The sequence below is a fragment of the Pleurodeles waltl genome, chromosome 6, assembly GCF_031143425.1.
Source record: "Pleurodeles waltl isolate 20211129_DDA chromosome 6, aPleWal1.hap1.20221129, whole genome shotgun sequence".
Classification (NCBI taxonomy): Eukaryota; Metazoa; Chordata; class Amphibia; order Caudata; family Salamandridae; genus Pleurodeles; species Pleurodeles waltl.
The window spans coordinates 1,255,446,939-1,255,464,610 of NC_090445.1; the positions used below are offsets into that span (position 1 = coordinate 1,255,446,939).

At 46.4% G+C, this 17,672-nt stretch overlaps 1 protein-coding gene across 1 annotated transcript in view; it reads right to left on the reverse strand.

The window, feature by feature from the left end:
- Window positions 1-17,672, reverse strand: part of LOC138301758 (cadherin-23-like) — a 1,629,754-nt gene that overhangs the window by 343,989 nt on the left and 1,268,093 nt on the right. Inside the window, exon 17 of the mRNA XM_069242267.1 lies at window positions 6,298-6,370. Coding sequence (XP_069098368.1) covers window positions 6,298-6,370 — 73 coding nt within the window. The remainder of the gene's footprint in view (window positions 1-6,297; window positions 6,371-17,672) is intronic.

Sequence of the window (17,672 nt, forward strand, 5' to 3'; positions counted from 1 at the left end):
TGAATTGTGGATAATTCAAGAAAGAGTCATACTACAAGGGCCGAGAATCTTGATTTCGGAGAGTCTATAGGAGAAAGTAATTGAAGTGGCTCACAAAGGATATTGTGGTATCATTGCCACAAAAAAAGCTCTCTAAGACTGAGTTTGGTTTCTGTACTAAGTTGAAAGAGTTGAAAAAGAACTCAAGGCCTGTCATATGCAACTGCTTTTCTTCCAGTGTTACTCAACATATTCTGAACATGTCAGAACTCCCTAAACATGCATGGGAGAGAATAGCCATCAACTTCTTTGGTCCACTGGACAATGGACATCACCTGCTGTTGATTGTTGATGAATACTCAAGGTTTCCCTTAGTTGAAGATATCTCAACTACAACTCATGAATAAGTCAATTAAAATCTTTATGGCATCTTTGCGATATGGGGCATTCCAGCCAGTGTGAAGTCTGATAATGGCCCCCCATGAACAGTAGATCAATTAAAGAATTCCTGGAGCATCGGAACATAAAGCATCAAAAAAGCAGACATTTGTGGCTGCAGACCAATGGACTTGTTGAGTGTTTTATGAGTATGCTAAAGAATGCAGTACAGCATGCTACTCTTGAAAACAATTATAATTCTTCTCTACGAGCTAATCATTCAACACCTCACTTGACCACAGGCAAAAGTCATGCAACCATGATGTTTGGGAGAGTAGTGACAACCAAGTTACCTTAATTGGCCACCAAACAAGACCATAGTGAGAACATGATTCATGCAAGGGACTTGGTTAACAAGCAGAAAAAAACAGCTTGTGCTGACAAGAGGTGACATGCAAAAGACATTCAATTTAAAAAACAAGTGATTGGGTGATCGCCTGACAGCTGTGCAAAAGAAAATATGATGCTCCATATGATGCTGAACCATTCTAAGTAGTGCCAACCAAAGGACAGATGGTGACTGCCTAGCAGCCTGGGAAGTCTGTTACTAGAGACTCTTTTCACTTCAGCCCTGTGAATCATCGGTCTTCAAAACGCAGTGACTGCTGCTACTCCTTCATCATCCTTAGCAATCCTGGACACTGAAGTTGACAGCTCACAGCTTCCAGTAACAATATCGGGTCAAATGATGAAAGCACCAAGAAGGTTGATCAAGGAGATATTACTGTACATGTTTCTTCATATATATGTGTGTATGTGCATTGATTTTGTGAAAATTTCATTTTTCATTTAACGAGGGGGAGATGTGATATCTTATACGTTTTAGGACGAAACCCGTTTGGCTCCAAAGGGACTCCTTAGCAGTGTGACATAATCGCTAGAATAGAATGTAATGAAAGCTTGGTTTAGAATGTTGGAGTTCCCAGGTACATGTAGAAGAATAAAGGTGTGCAATTTAAAGCTCCGTGTGTGGTGTAATCTTCAGCAGGTACCGAGGATGGGGAGGCTGCTACACATGGTAGGGCAATAATGAAAGTTTCTGTTTCTTACATCAATACATTACAATCATAATGCACTAGTAATAGTGCGAACAGGATATCTGTCCAGTTTGGGATGGAGTACCCATCAGTCAAGCTGTAAATCAGGCCCCCAATTTCCACTTTTAAATTTTTTTTTTTTTAAATGCTGAGGTTTAAAAGTAAAAAATACTTGTAGAGAATATTTGTAAATTGGCAACTGTTTTCATTTGTAGGGCCACCAGTGAATCCTCTAGCATAATGATAGGGTGCACCACTGTCACAATCACTTTATTCATGATATGACAACACAGATATGTTTAAAAATACTTCAATTGTATGCCTTTATCAGTTTGCGGCTCATTCCAGAGTGCCTAACTCATAATGCACGTCCTCTGACCACATGCCTCACAATAGCCAGGCACACAGATGGACAAGAAGCAGCTTTCCACTAAAGGGGCCAGGCAGGTTATGCACACCACCTGATCGAACCCCAAGCAACCGGGAGAGAGGCACGTAACCAGGTGCACCAAGTGAATTTTCTCTTACCAGCGGAGTCAAGACGTTCACTTGTCAGTGAAACCATTTATTTATTAATTTCAGTTGTTTTATGACGCCCCTCAAAAAATCTCATGGTGCTTCAATTTGCTATATGGGAAGAGAAAAATAAGTGAGGAAGAAAGTAATAGGATTTCCAAATGACTGCGGGAGCAAGCACATGCGTTGAGATGTCATGACATGTACAAACATGTCATGATACGCTGCATTTTGTCTTTTCCCCTCGTAAGTTTAATATACCATTTGAAAGTTGCTGATAGCTATTTTTAAAACAAGTTCTGGAGTGTAAAATAAAGGAGCGAGTGGACCGGTGGTATATTGCATCTAACAGGTCCTTGCAGACAAAAAAAAATGAAGAAAAAACTTGAGAAGGCGAGGGAGTGACAAAAAGCCAGTAGCCCAGCGACAGTGTGCAGATGCCCGGCCAATACAAAATAAAAAAGTGGGAAGGGGGAGCCATTTAGCGACGGGAGTGGAGGGTGAGTGACCCACCAGCAGTGTGCAGCTGCCTGACTCTCACCAAGAATGTAAACATAAAAAGAAGAAAAAAAAATAAAGCCACAAGTAGAGGGTCTGAGAACAATAGATGAATGAAGGTTAGAAGAAAACCATTCGGAAAAAAGGAATAGGGAGGGCAGTCAGGAATTTCCATGCACTCTCAAGGAGTGCTAAAGAGAAAATGAAAAAATGGTTTCCTGATGTCAGGAGTGGAAGGATACCAGTGAGCCAACCCAAAGGACTGTAAAGAATCTATGTGTCAAAGGCGGGACAGAGACAACTGGGAGGAAATAGATTAACTAAGGAGCGAGGTCCTGAGATTGGCAAGAAAGCCATTCAATCATGAAGAAGGCTCTGACCCAGAACCCTCTCTATTTTAATAGGACTTCCACAAAATACAGCTAGAGCTGCCTGAAGGCTAGAATTAAAAAGTACCAGTAATGGAATAGACCACAAAGAAGCACTGATGAGTTCATTTTTCGAAGGGGTGGACAGCTTCACTGCTGGTCTTGAAACAGCCATATTAATGCAATCATCTGAATCAATCCTCATCTAAGTTGATTTGCTTCAATGTGATTTAGGGCCAGATGTACAGAGATGCAATTTTGCATTTTCTAAATAGCGACTCCATAGAAATCGCTACTTAGGGAATGCAAAATGATATGTATCAAAATACCAATTTCCGAATAGCGAATCCTACAAATTAGGAACTGCTATAAGGAAATCGCAATAAAGAAATCCCATGCCATTTGTTACAATGGGTTGGTTTTGCATTTCCGAAACAGTGATTTTGTATTATGAAATCGCTATTTTGGAAATGCGAACCCAAGGATGGCTATGGGCAAAAGGCCCCCTGCGATGCACGCCAAAAATAGTGCTACACCTGTAGAACACACATATGCCCTAGGGGTGTGTGTGCTGTATTGCACTTTAGCTTTTTTAGTGCTTTATTAAATTGCCTATGATTACCATTGACTTGGAGTCGATAGTAACTGCATTTCCTAAATGCCAATTCACATTTAGGAAATGCTTTGTACAACAGAATAGGAATCGCAAATAGGTAATCCCTATTGGCAATTTTCAATTTAGAGGATGCAAATTGTGATTTCTACTGAGTAGAAATTCCAATTAGTGATTCCCTAAAGGGCTTTGTACATCTCAAAAGCCCATTTAGCATTTCCTAACTGCCCGAAAGAGCGATTTGGACTGTTAAGTAATGCTAAATGGCTTTGTACATCTGGCCTTAAGAGTGGTTGGCAGCAAAGGTACAGCAGGTTTTGGATTTTAAGCAAAGGTATTTAAGACGAAGTAGAAATCAGTGTCTGGAACTGGAATTCTTTTTAAAAACAACTTAGTATGTCATGGTCTGCAGGGCAGAGAAACTTGTGTGGACAATGATGGAATTATACCAGATCTTGAAAGCAGTGAGCAAGCTGTGAATGTGTCTGCACACATTCAAACAAGGTTAAGGTTGGAATGAAAGAAATAGCCCGGAACTTCCTCAACCTTTTTTTTGTGAATGTCTATGGTTATTTTAGGTAAAAGTCGAGAAGAATTATGCAGCATAAGCTTTGTAATACAAAGAAGAAATGACAGGCACAATAGTGCTCACAGTCATTCTCTTCCAACTTGTATGAAACAGGCGCTATATGGAGTTCAACTTTACTCTCTATACCTAGCCAGGATTACCTATTGATCTTGCACCTGGTCACCAAATATTTGCAATGATGGTTCTGTCAGATTCCACCACTTTTAATTTTTTGGGTAACGTCCTTAACAATGCGTCCTTAAGGACGTGGACGTTTCCCATGCAAGCGTAACCACACTTGCCTGAACAACACATGCTTTTCCTGTGCCCTAACCACGCATGTGCTGAACTATGCATATGTGTGATTAAGGCACAGAAAAAGCCATGCGTTGTTCGGGAGAGGCCTCGGAGGACGCGGTGAGGTTAGTGGGGCTGGGGGAGGAGTAGTTTATTTTTAAAGGGGTGGGGGAAGGATTAAGGAAGGGTGGGAGGAGGGAGGAGAGAAGAGAAGGAAGGATCAGGAGAGAATAACGTGAAGAAAGTGGGGTTGGGTCAGGGTTGGTGGGTAGTTTTTAGTGGTGGGTTGGATTTAGGGCTAGGGTGGGTGCGGGGTGTCGGGGTACCCTAGTTTTTAGGGGCAGGGGTGGGGGGTTTGGGGTATTTGTTTTTAGGGCTCATTCGGGGTCATTTAGTTTTTAGGGGCAGATGTGGGGGGTTGGGAGCTTTTTTGGGGGCTTAGGGTGGGTGGAGGGGTCGGGGTACTTTACTTATTAGGGGGAGAAGGTTTTAGGGCTTAAGGTGGGTGGGGAGTAACGGGGTAGTTTCGTTTTTAGTGGTGGCGGGTGGGGTAGTTTTTTTTAGGGCTCAGTGTGGGTGGTGGGTCAGGGTAGTTTACTTCTTAGGGGTGGGGTGTTGGGATAGTTTTTTTAGGGCTCAGGGTGGGTGGGGGTGTCAGGGTAGTTTACTTTTATTGAGTTCAGGGCGAGTGGGGGTTTGGGGTACTTTAGTTTATAGGGTGGGGGTATGGATAGGTTTTCTTTAGGGCTCATGGCGGGTGGGGAGTTATTAGTTTAGTTATTAGGTGTGGGGGTAGTTTTGGGACTCAGGGCAGGCGGGGGAGTTGCATGACAGGCATGCATGCTGTTTCACATGCATTTCCATACATGCCTTTACTAGGCATGCTTTTACAATGGAATTTGTTGTAAAGGCATGCGTTGAAACAACGCAGTTGTGGTTCCGACCGTATTGTAAAGGCATGCATTGTTCTGGCAACCTTTTTTATCACTTTTCTTACTATGGCACTCACCACTACCGTTTTACTAGCTGTTGATGTTATTTTTTAGTTTCCAGAATACTTTCCAGTCAATCAGACTTCCAAATGTCTCAGTTTTTTTTGTTTGTCCTGCATATCTGCACAAGTACATCTTCTAATGCCAGAGGGCACACGTCTATATTCTTAACTGCGTACCTAGAGATACCCTTTCAAGTTCATGTGACCGCCACTTGAATCATGCCTCCCTCTTAAGGCCACTATTTTATTGTCAGTGATTTGGCATAGCTGCTACATTAGTAAATTAGCTTTCACTGCTTGTTTTCACTGAAATCACATTGATGGGTTTAGAAGCCACAACATGGTGCAATCACTTAGATTGTAAAGGCTTGTCAATACTTTCAAATTCAGGGTGTATTTTTTCTCACTTTGACTTCCTGCAATGTAGAGAAATGAAGTCTACATTCAGAGGGTTAGCCATCCTCAATTGTATATTACCCATAAGCCTTCCTATGCATACAATTCCCACTTGTTGCTCACCACCCATGGTTCCATCTTTTGTGACAATTTGTCAGTACAGGCAGCAGGAAGAAGAAGAAGTTGGTTATGAAGGGAAAATAAAGGGTGCAACATGTACCTTGGATTCTCAAAATCATACAGCTGCCCAATACCTTCTGTGACTCCCCACTGCTTCTTTACTATGGCAGGTAGAGTGGTAGGTTTTCAAAGCATTAGACCCCACATTGTTCTACAAATCTCTGCTCTCCGTCAGACTAAGCGCTTTGAAAGAAATGGCAGCCGAGAGCAGACCAGCGTGTAAAAAGTGAACCACATGCTCCATTTTAAGGGCTAGGGCCAAAGGGAAGATGGAGAAAAGGCGAGCACCTTAGACTTTTACTCATGAGTTGGTGTAACTGCCATACTACAGTGGGAATGTCAAACAGGTACTGCTTTCTTGTATGCAAAGAGAGTGAAAGCAAGGCAATCATAATGAAAAAATATCACTGCACCTGCCATGATGTCTTCCATGACTGTGATGATGTAGGACGGTCTGCTGAAAGTTGGAGGGTTATCATTTTCATCCTATAGTTAGGAGTAAAGAAAAAAAGGGGGTAACTGATAATTGCCTTTGGACATTGAATTTGCACATATTATGATTGCTACTGCTTTAAGTTACAAGGAATACATTAAGCAATCATACACAAATTCACATATGAACATGAGGATCCATTGTGAAGAACCAAACACACAAACACAAACATAAACAATCCTTTGCAGAACAAAGCAACATTCAGGTCTTCTTTGCTTTTTGTGTGATCGTGAGTGTCAAGCTACATTTTTGCTTATGTTTTCCATGTTTTCTACTGTATAACTAAAAAGTGGCTATCCTCAATCTGAAAATGAAAAATGACAGGATTTGGGGCTGGGACCTCCTTCTGTGTAATGGTGAAAGAGGGCACAGTTAAGTAAGGCAGACAGTTGTATGACTCACCAGGTTTCCTACCCCCAATCAGCCAAAGGGAGTTCAACACTTGAGCCCAGAATGGTCTCTCAGTTACTGCTGGTTGGGTCCTGGATTTTGGCAGATACATTTTGGCATATTGACTGAATGTTTCCACACCATCTTTATACTAATTTGTAAACAGAGTTTATGCATTTCAAGAGTCATCTCTGGGACTGTGTTTTAACCTGGATGTCGGCTGCATGGTGAATAGGCACATGGCTCTGCCTTGAGTGTCCAGATGCTTAAGAAACTGGTATCCTTATTTTTATGTTGAGCCTGGCATTGTGCTAACCTAGTATGTGCACAGTGACCTAGGTCAGTCCTTGTAAATGCGAGCTCCAGATACTTGTTCTGTGACATTGAGGGGCTCACAAAACGTATCAACATAACAAGCATAGAACTTCTGTTGAAGCACTGGGAGAATCACAAAGTTTTGGTGGTAGCATACTGAAGTTTCTGAAAATTGTTAGTGTAACCAGACTTTATTCTCTGTGTTAGGGAGTGGCAGTCTACTGACTCCTGTCATATAATTTTCAGCTGTTATGTTAACCTTAGAACCTTCCACTGACATTCTATGTGTGTGTCGAGTGTGTGTGTGTGTGCGTGTATGCTGTGACTGTGTAGCACGTGTGGTGTTAGGATTCTGTGTGTCATGAGAATCTGAGCCCTGGGACCAGTGCTTTTCGTTTTGGATGGCACTTGGTTTCCCATGGCACTCAATGGATTGTGAATATAGCTTCCCTAAACAATGGAAGTGTATTAACTGAATTCCTGTTGCTGCAGGGTGGAACCCTTAGACTGAAGTGAAGGAGGATGGAGTCAGGGATTCCCTTAGACATTCAATAAAAACCTTGTTAGCAATGGGCTGCTGATTATTTCATCCTGAGCATTGCCATTTGGGGGATAGCAGGGGTGAGGGTGGACTACAGTTTCCGTTGTTCAATATGTGGAACTTTCTAAGCAGGGCGCTCCTTTTTCTGTCCCTGATTACTGCTGCAGGAATGCTGATAACATTCAGGTACACAGATTTCACACTTCATGGTGCTTTTATCATTAATTGTAGCCAATATCACTGCTACACTTTGACGAAAGCTGTGTCAGGGGAAAAGCCAGAAAAAGATTTTAGAAAAAAAATAAACCCAAACTGGTTCTGAAACATTAGTCTGTGGATCCACATCCCTTGTCTGAAAAATATGTATATAAGTGAGATCCAGAACACCCCACTTTGTTCCAGTTGCACGTTTTCCATGACCAAGGAAGGTGATTTGAGGAGTACCTAATGGACGGCTGTGTGACCAGGGCTGGTGTCTGCATGAGAGCCAGTGTCCCATGAGTGGGGCGGGGCATCCCTTGAGGTCTGCACTTTCTGCTGGAGAAGCTGAGGAATTGTGAATAGCCTAGAAGCCTACTTGTGTGCTGAGAGTGGGGAGGCATGTGCTTGGCCTTGTAGGAGTACAATATGTCCATGGGGAATGGTTGAGCATCTTTCTGACATAGGGAATGGCCAGAGACAGTGAGCAACTGCAAGGGAGCAAAGCCAGGAGCCACCCATGTGTTGAGTAGGTCCAGCTGACAGTTCTGGTTGTGAATTGCATCATGGCATTTGCAAATATCAAGCATAGTGTGTGATCAGCAATCTAATATGACTGAGAGGCTGGCGTTGCTGCTGCTAACATTAGAGTTGGAATACTCCAACAATGCCAAAAGTGGGGGCCCAGGGCCTGCTCCGTTCCTACCAGTGTCCTATCTGCAACTGGTCTATGGAGGCTACAACTGCTGAAATGAGAGCTGTTGAATGAGACATGAGGCCAAGATTTTCAAAGAAAAACAAAAGAAACCCGCCATATAATGATGCAAAAATCAGAAACCGCCAAAAAGTCTCCCTGCCATCAGTCACCGCCAGGACCTTGTCGGCGGAAATGCTTGACCTCCCACTCCACCACCGCCGAGCACACAAACACCCCACCCTCCAAGTAATGAAGCACAAGTCACAGCAGCGGTTAGTGGAAGCTGAACGACCATTGGCAGTACAGACCACCACTGGCGGCAAGTGGACCCAACAGTAAGAAATGCATACATTGGTAAGTTTGAAATCCACACACCTGACACACATCCACAACACTATAAAACACACACAGACACACCCCACAATCCTTTGCAATAAAATTAGGCCAACCAATACAGAGAACTCCAGAAGCAGACACCGAACGCCACAATCCTCAATACATACACCCAACCACACAAGAGCACCCTCACCTAGATCCACAAAAGACACCATTCACAACACTCACCATGGCACCCATGCTTCACAGAAAGGGAGCTAAGGACCATGGTGGACGAGATCCTGAAGGTGGTGCCACAATTATTCGGGGGACAGGTCCAGCACACAACCATCGCCAGGAAGATTGAGCTATGGCAGCAGATAGTCAACAGGGTCAATGCAGTGGGACACCATCCACGCACCAGGGACATCCGCAGAAGATGGAACGACCTGCGTGGGAAGATCAGGTCCATGGCTTCCAGACACCACATTGCAGTCCAGAAGACTGGGGGAGGACCTCCACTAACACCACCCGACTACACTGACTTGGAGGAAAAGGTACTGGCCATCCTGCACCCTGAAGGACTCACTGGAGGAATGGACTCGGGTAAATCATCTACAATTACCCCATATCCATCACACCTGGAATGCATGCACCACCTCACCCCTCCAACTACCACCAGGACCACTACCCCTCCCAGGCCACAATCACTACATCCAGTCCCCCTGCATGCCCACAAACCCACTAACAGGCCCACATCCCTCCCCCTGTGCACAGCCACCCACCCCTGCAAGGAATCACAATGGCCTACAGCACCCACAATGTACCTCCACATCCTAAGCAAAAAAGCAATGCTAACCTCACAAAAGCAACCTGCATGGCCCCAAAGTGTGAAACCTGCACAAACATGCCCAGTCCTGTGCACCCCATCTGATCCTGCTACTGTAACAGACATGTCCATTCCTCCCAACAAGCACCACCACCCATGCCACCCTGACAGACAGGACAAGGAGTGGCAGTGGCCCACAGGGAGACAGAGGCACCTCCCAGGACACTGGGGATGGAACCCTGGACACTGATGATCACCCTGGCCCCTCACACAGTCCTGGACTGTCACCATCCAGCAGCCCCACCCAGGAGACCACTGACACCCCTACCACCCAGCCAACAACATCAGCTGTGGCCAACCATCCCCAAACTTGTGTATCCAGGCCACAGACTGGTAGAATACAAGTACAGAGGCCACAGTCACCCCCTACCAACAGGCAGGAAGACTATGGCCCCAGTACAAGCAGTACGCCCAGACCTGTGCAGGGGACACAGGCACAGGGGGCTAGGCCCAGTGGGAGTGCATCAGTGGCCCAGGGGGGAGAACACAGGATGGATGCTGCAGTCCATGATCTGATCTCTGCGGTCCTGGGAGCATATCACCATACCAAGGACAGATTGGCCCAGATAGTATCCACCCTGGAGCAGAGTCAAAGGATGCAGCTAGCACACCAATAAGAGCCCATGGAGCAGTGGAAACTGCACAATGCCACAATGGCCAGCATAGCAGGTGCGCTGCTGCACCTTGTCCCAAAACAGCCTGAGGCCCACACAGACCAGGAAGCCCCTACTACAGGCCAGGATACAGACTAGACAACAACAGCATCAGCAGCAACTGCACACGACCCACCTTCTCAGGACACACAGGGGACACCCATCTCAACCTGTACTGGCCAATACCAGACACCCAAATGGACCCTCAGGACCAGATATGGCACAGGAACACCTGCCAAAAACAATGGCAGCTCAAAGAAGTGACTCTGGCAAGAACTGTCCTCCAAGTGTCCCACTGAATCAACCACCAAACCATGTGAAAACAACAACAAACTCTTGTAAACATTGATGGACCTACCACTACTGCCAACATTGCTGCAACCATGTTGCCATATTGTTCAACCACCAGTAGGCCACTCCTATGACTGTAATCTGCACAATGTTATCCCTGCACCAAATAATACACCTTTTCACTTGTTACAATGTCCCCTGTCATTAAGTTGAAACAAATGCACCACACGCCTTACGTGTTGTTATGCCTAAAGATGTGTTGAAATGTTATACTATATTGTAATTTGTTCTATGCAGACCGGGTCACAGTGGCAATGAGTATTGACCCAACACCCCCATAGATGATAAGGCACACTGACAGTATGATGCACAGACAGCAATCTCATCCAATTGTCCCACAAAGTTACTGGAAGTAGAGTTGCATCAGTTGGTTCCTGGTCTGGACATCTTCCGCCTCCTTATCATCACCATCACTCTCATCCCCTCTATCAGGAAGCTGGTCTGGATATACAGCACCCTCCTTCTCCAAGAGGTGGACAGAATTTGTCAAAGCCACGTTGTGGAGCATGCAGCAGACCACCACTATTCTACACACCTTTTCAGGCCCATAGGCCAGGGAACCGCCAGAGATATGTAGACAACGAAATCTAGCCTTCAGGAGACCTATTGTGCGCTCTATCACCCTCCTAGTACGGCTATGGGCCTCATTGTAATTCCTCTCTGCATCTGTTCCAGGATCCCTCACTGGTGTCAGGAGCCAACGCAAGTTGGGATAGCCAGAATCACCTAGAATAAGGTTCAAAACAGGACTGTCATTGACAACCCTCAGAGGCAGACCTGTCTGGCTGTCTGCTATGTGGCAATAAGTGTCAGAAACACCTACCTATGATCCACCCTCTGTCCTCTTGTATTTTTCCATCTTGTGTGGCACACTATTGTTCCTCAGCACAAAGGAATCATGGACTGATCCAGGGAACATGGCATTCACATGTGAGTTGTACTGGTCTGCAGTACACACCAATTGAATGTTCATGGAATGAAAGTTCTTCCTATTTCTGTACACCTGTTCACTGACTCTTGGGGGGATGATAGCTATGTGGGTGCCATCGACACATAGTATTTCATTCAGCACAGCTGGCATGATTGTAGACAACACTAATGCTTAGTGTGTGTGATATAACAGCAACATGACCAGAATGATATATCAGGACTGGTCAGGTGAGGTAATGTATAATGTTACATGTCTATGGGTGTTTATGGGACAATAGGGCCTGCATTGTGCAGATGAGGGTTTTATAACTGCATAGTTAAGGCCAAAATGTCTGCCCCTTGTAATCCACACTTGTAAGTGTTGTGGTGGAAGTGACCTCATACCGCTAGCGGTTGACGTAATAGCGTAAGGCGGTGTTTACCGCATGCGCAAATTCATTGGTTAATGTGGTTGTCACTGGGCAATCTTAGCATATCATGATCGCTGCCGGTGGTGACGGTGCACACCGCAGCGGTGCGTAGGCAAACTCGTCACCCCAACTTCACTTGACTCCCTGATCTCGTGCATGCAGGTACTCCACTGAGTGTACTGCTGTGTTCAGCCTCTGGTCATGGAAATGGCACGTGTTTCAGGGGAAAGGGCCCTGGCCTTCACCAACGAGGAATTGGAGGAGCTCGTGGACGGGGTCCTACCCCTGTACGCCAAGCTCTACGGACACCCAGAGGTACAGGTGAGCAGGAGGATTGGGGGGCATGGATGTGTGTAGTGGTGGGTGTTGGCTGCATACATGTGTGCACCTGTGACACTGTATGGTCCAGGGTTCCTGACATGCTTTGTGTGTGTGCTGTTAGGCTGTTTGAAATGTCTGTCCCATAGTGGACGTATAGCCAGCTGTATATGATTGTACAATGTCTGACCTCAGTGTTATTTTTCTTCGTGTCCCATATAGGTCAGCGCCCACCAGAAGAGGGCACTTAGGCATGCCATCTCCAAGGAAGTGCGGACCCTGGGGGTCTACAACAGGCCGAGCACCCACTGCAGGAAGAGGTGGGAGGGTCTGTGGCGCTGGGCTAGGAAGATCTGCGAGGCCCAGCTGGGAAAGTCCTCCCAACGAGAAAGGGGTGCCCGTTGGGCACTGACCCCTCCCTTATGCAACGCATCCTGGTGGTGACGTACCCGGACCTGGATGGGCGCTTGAAGGCTGCACAGCAGTCACAAGGGAGTGAGTACATATATCATGTTTTGGCCCCCTGATGGATGTGTGTGTGTGTACATTTGTATTTAGGCTGTCTAGTGGCAGGGACTCTGACTGATGTCCATCTACATAATGGCCCCTGTGGGGAGTATGGGTGTTTGGGTCAAGTCTGCAGTATGTCAGGTCCTTAAGTTAGTTGGGGAATGGCTGCAGATCAGTGTTCTGGGAACTGGTCAGGGGCATACCCATGTGTATAGCGGTGGGTGCTGCCTGGTGGAAGGTTTTCTGGGTGGGTGTATGTGTGACCCACTAATATACCTCCATTCAGCTATTTACAAGTGTCTCTCCTGTTTTGTCTACCCATCCGTGTTCTTTTGTGTTGTCTGAGTACATCAGCCTCATCGGGTGAGGGGGCTGGGGCACCAGCGAGTGGGGATGCAGCGGCCCACGGATCCTCGAAGGCAGAGTCGTCCGACACCAAGGGGACCAGTGGGTTGGAGGGCAAGGGAGTACCATGGGGGAGGCAACTACCACTGGAGGTAGTGGCTCTGATACCTCCTCTGATGGGAGCTTCCTGGCAGTGGCGGAGCCTAGTGGGCCCACCCCTACTGTTTCATCTTCCACCTCCCCCATACCATCACCGTCCTCGCATTTGGTCCCCACTGAGTTGCCCGTGCCCGCTCACCCAGAAGGGTGGGCGTCTCCTTCGCCCCAGGCACCTCCTCCCCTGCCCCAGTCAGCCCTACTGCCCTCACGGAGGAGGCTATTGACCTCCTGAGAACCATCTCTGTAGGGCAGACAACCATCGTCAATGCCATCCAGGGGCTAGCATCAGAGGTGCAGCAGACCAATGCCTATCTGGATGGCATTCACAGTGCCTTATCAGGCCTACAGAGATCTTTTCAGGCTCTGGCCTCCTCTTGGATGGCAGCTAGTGTCCCTGGTCATTCCGTCCCCCCTCCAACCACCTCTACCCCTTCCAGCACCCCATTCTCTTCACCTGTCCAAAGCACACATTCTGACACGCAGGCACACACCTCAACACACAAGAAGCACACTTCAAAACACAAGCACCACACCTCCCACCACAACCATACACACAGCCAATATACACATGCCCACACACCAACATCCACTTCCCCCAGTGTGCCCACCTCTTCCACCTCCCTGTCTGTCCCCTCTACACACATACCCACAGTCACTGCACCCTCATTCAATGTTGCTGACCGTGTTTCTGCTGCCACCACAATAGCACACATCCATTCATGCACCCCAGACACCACACCTGCACTCACCACAACGACTTTAGTTGGCACATGCAGCACACTCACCAGACGAGCAGACACCCAGACAACATCCATTTACACTGGCAGCCTGTCTTGTCCCACTGTGTCCAACCCCCCTCCTCCCAAGACACTCAAACGCACCAAAGCACACACCCATCACACATCCACTACACCTCAACATACTGTCCAGTCACCTGCACCCTCATCACGCACTCCTACACCTGTCACGACCACTCCCTCTACCTCCACTCCCATGCCTTCCTCCTAGTCCAATCCAATTGCATCTAAGAAACTTTTCCTCTCCCGTGTTGACCTATTCCAACCCACTGGCCCACCCCGTCTCATCCCTAAACGTGCTCACCTCCTTGCCCTGTCCACTCCTCCCACGTCACAGCCCGCCCCTGTCTGCCCTTCCCATTCCCGTGCCCCTTCCCCAGAGAGGAAGAAGCCCCGTGCTGAACCAGGTCCATCTGCCACCCCCCGGTCCAAGCCCACTCCCCCACCTTCCAAGGGGAAAACCAAACTCCCTCCACCAGCCACACGAAAGTCTAAGCCCCCGTCGTAAATACCCACCCCCACCACCCCATGCCCCTGTTCCCTGAGGTGCCTGGATGCCCCATTGTTGCCTCTATCAAGTAGGGTACCGTAGCACTTGTGGGAGTCAAGTTGGGGCCATTGTGACCCATTGGACTTATTTCACGATGGACTGGCCATTGGCCTTCTAAGCACTTCTGTTGCTCAGTGAGCATAATAAAGGTTATTGTGTGGCCTGTGTTGTTAGTGGCACACTCTGGAACTGTGGTCTCTCGTTTCATTGTTAAGGGGTGTTGGGCACATGTATGTACTTTGGGCAGGTTGGATTTGCCTTGTGTCGGGTAAGTACCTCTTGCTGTGGGGTGTATGGCTTGTGCTGCTGTGAAGGGTTGTGGGAGTGTTGCAGGTTGGGTGGAGTGGGTGGGTATGTAACTGTGCCCTTTCTTCCCTTGTTTAGTAGGTTGCGGTACTTACCGTCATCGTCTTCGTCGGCGGTCTCGGTCGTGGAGGTATATGGCAAGGAGCTGGGCTGCCATGATCTGCAACTCTCTATCCATGTCTGCTTCGGTGTGTTGTGTGAGCCTCCGGTGAGTGTTTCCTTAAATCTGGTTTGTTTCCGCTTGGCTTTGCGTGGCGGTGGTTCCCGCCCCGGAACTGACGACGGTCTAGTGGTTCATTATTTGATGGGCAGGTAGGACCTTTCCGACGGCCTGTGGGCAGGCTCTGCCGTCGGTGTCTGCACTCCTCTGCTGGCGGTGAGTGGTTTTCAGGGTGTCTGTGTTTTAGTTGGTTCATTATTTGGCGTTCAGATCGCACGTCTGTTGGCGGTTGTTACCGCCACTGCCGGCGTTGCAGTGTTTACCGCCGTGTTCATAATGAGGGCCTTAGTCACAGACTAAGGTCTATAGAATGAACTTAAGACTGAGTGAATAACCAGAAAGCAGGAAATGTGAAATTAACTGTTGTGCGCATGTACACTTTAGGAGTCATTTGAGAATACTGCACGCACGCCTAATCAGTGCATTCCTAGATTATGTGCTAGAGATTATTGAAAAACAGGTCTGCCCTATCACTATAATGTATTAATGCCACTATTATCAATTTGCTACAGTGCAGTGAGCTGACCTTAGTCATGCTCAGTAATGCATGGTGCATTAGGTGTGAGCCAACATACCACAAAGACCCACTTTACATCATACTCTGTGCCATTTGAAACACTCAGCACACACACATGTATGTTGAGCTGAAAAAGTAAAATATCTACAGTACTAGTTCATAATCATTGACGCTTACATGACCGCCTAGGAGTCTAGACTGCCATAGTTTAAGGGCAGCTTTGAAATGCTGCTTATTGCCCAAAACAGTGACAGACACAAAAAGCTACAATCACTAACAAGACAGCTAAACGTTGCAGCTAAAATAATACCTGAAGTAAAACTCTATTGAACTAGTCAAAGATGGGGTGGTGCTACAGCATAAGTTAATTTTCACATGTAACTCTGTGGGCACTAAACAAAACCTGTGGATTTTGGATGAGTTCTTAACAGATTTTGATAGGGATTTTCCTAATGCAATGTGAAAAGAATAAGAGCAGTAAGTTGGAGTAGTTTACATAAAGCAGAATAAGTTTTGGCATGTTAAGAAGGAAGATACAATACTTTGCAGAATTGGTGGTAGAAGAAAATGTTAGGAACCAACATGCATTTATTATAAAATGTTGCATTAATTGTGGCTATGAATATATGACTATTTTGAGGGATCCTGGGACTCTGGACCCCATGCTGACAGCATATGTTAAACCACCAGATCTATGAATAACTTGTCCAAAAAACCATAGCCAGGTCTGTCAAAATGCCCCCTTGGAGCATCAACCATGGATAGAATATAGGAAATATGTCTTTGGAGCCCCACGCTGAGTGGTCCTGAAGTGCCACCATTCCAAGGTCTATGCAGAAGAAGGTCAGATGAGGTCTACATCGTGCATCAGACCCTACTTGTCTTCTCCCACTTGATCAGAAAGTTGTGAGCCTGAAGCATGTCTTAAATTCTCAATTTCTTCAGCACCAGTTTATCCTTCTTAGCAGAAAGAATCACGTAATGCTCTAAGTACAGATGCAGAAATTGACCCACCAAGTTAGTCAGTACTTTGGTAAAGATGTAAGGTGGTGAGTTGGAGGCAAAAAATGCTATAATAGGAATAGCAAGTGGTGGCCATAAACTAAAAACCATAGGAACCGCTGGATATTCACTTGGACCAGGATGTAAATTTGTGCATCCTATATGTCCAGAGATGCCAAAAAGTCTCTTAGTTGGACAACAGAGATAATCATCTGCTAACACCCCATCTTGAAGTGACTTGTTCTGTCTCACTAATTGGCACCCTTCGAGACTAGAACTAGGTGGACTTCTCCAATGGCCTTCTCCACAAGAAACAAGACAGGATAGACTCCTGGCTTGTTTTCACAAAAGCACAATGAATGCCGTTTACAGGAGAAAAGGCCCCATGCTGTCCCCAAAGGGTACTGCATTGACCTTGCATTTTGGTACAGAGGTAGCAAGGATACTTGGGTGTGGAGTCCTGGATACAACTACAGTAACCTAACTGCTCTTGACAATATCAAGAATTCACTTGTCAGGTGCCTTATCTTCCCACAGAAACACAAATGATCACATTTCCTTGCAAGGTACGGGAACTCCATTGCTACCCAACTATCAGGATGACTGCTGCTTTTGAGATGTAGAAGTTGTGAAGGGACCAGACTTTCTCCTTGAGCTTCGAGCCTGAAAAGTCTGCCTCCAATAATACTTGGCCTGCCACAAATTCCTGAAAGACTGATAAGAAACGTTAGTGGAACCCTGGTAACATGCCACATAGGAAGGCAGGACAAGGTTCTGTTCATTAAATGCCTTTCTCACTATTTGTTCATTATTTGTTCCAGTTGAGTTACAAACAATATGATGCCTAAGCAAAGAACATCTAAAAGAAATAATTTTTCTCCG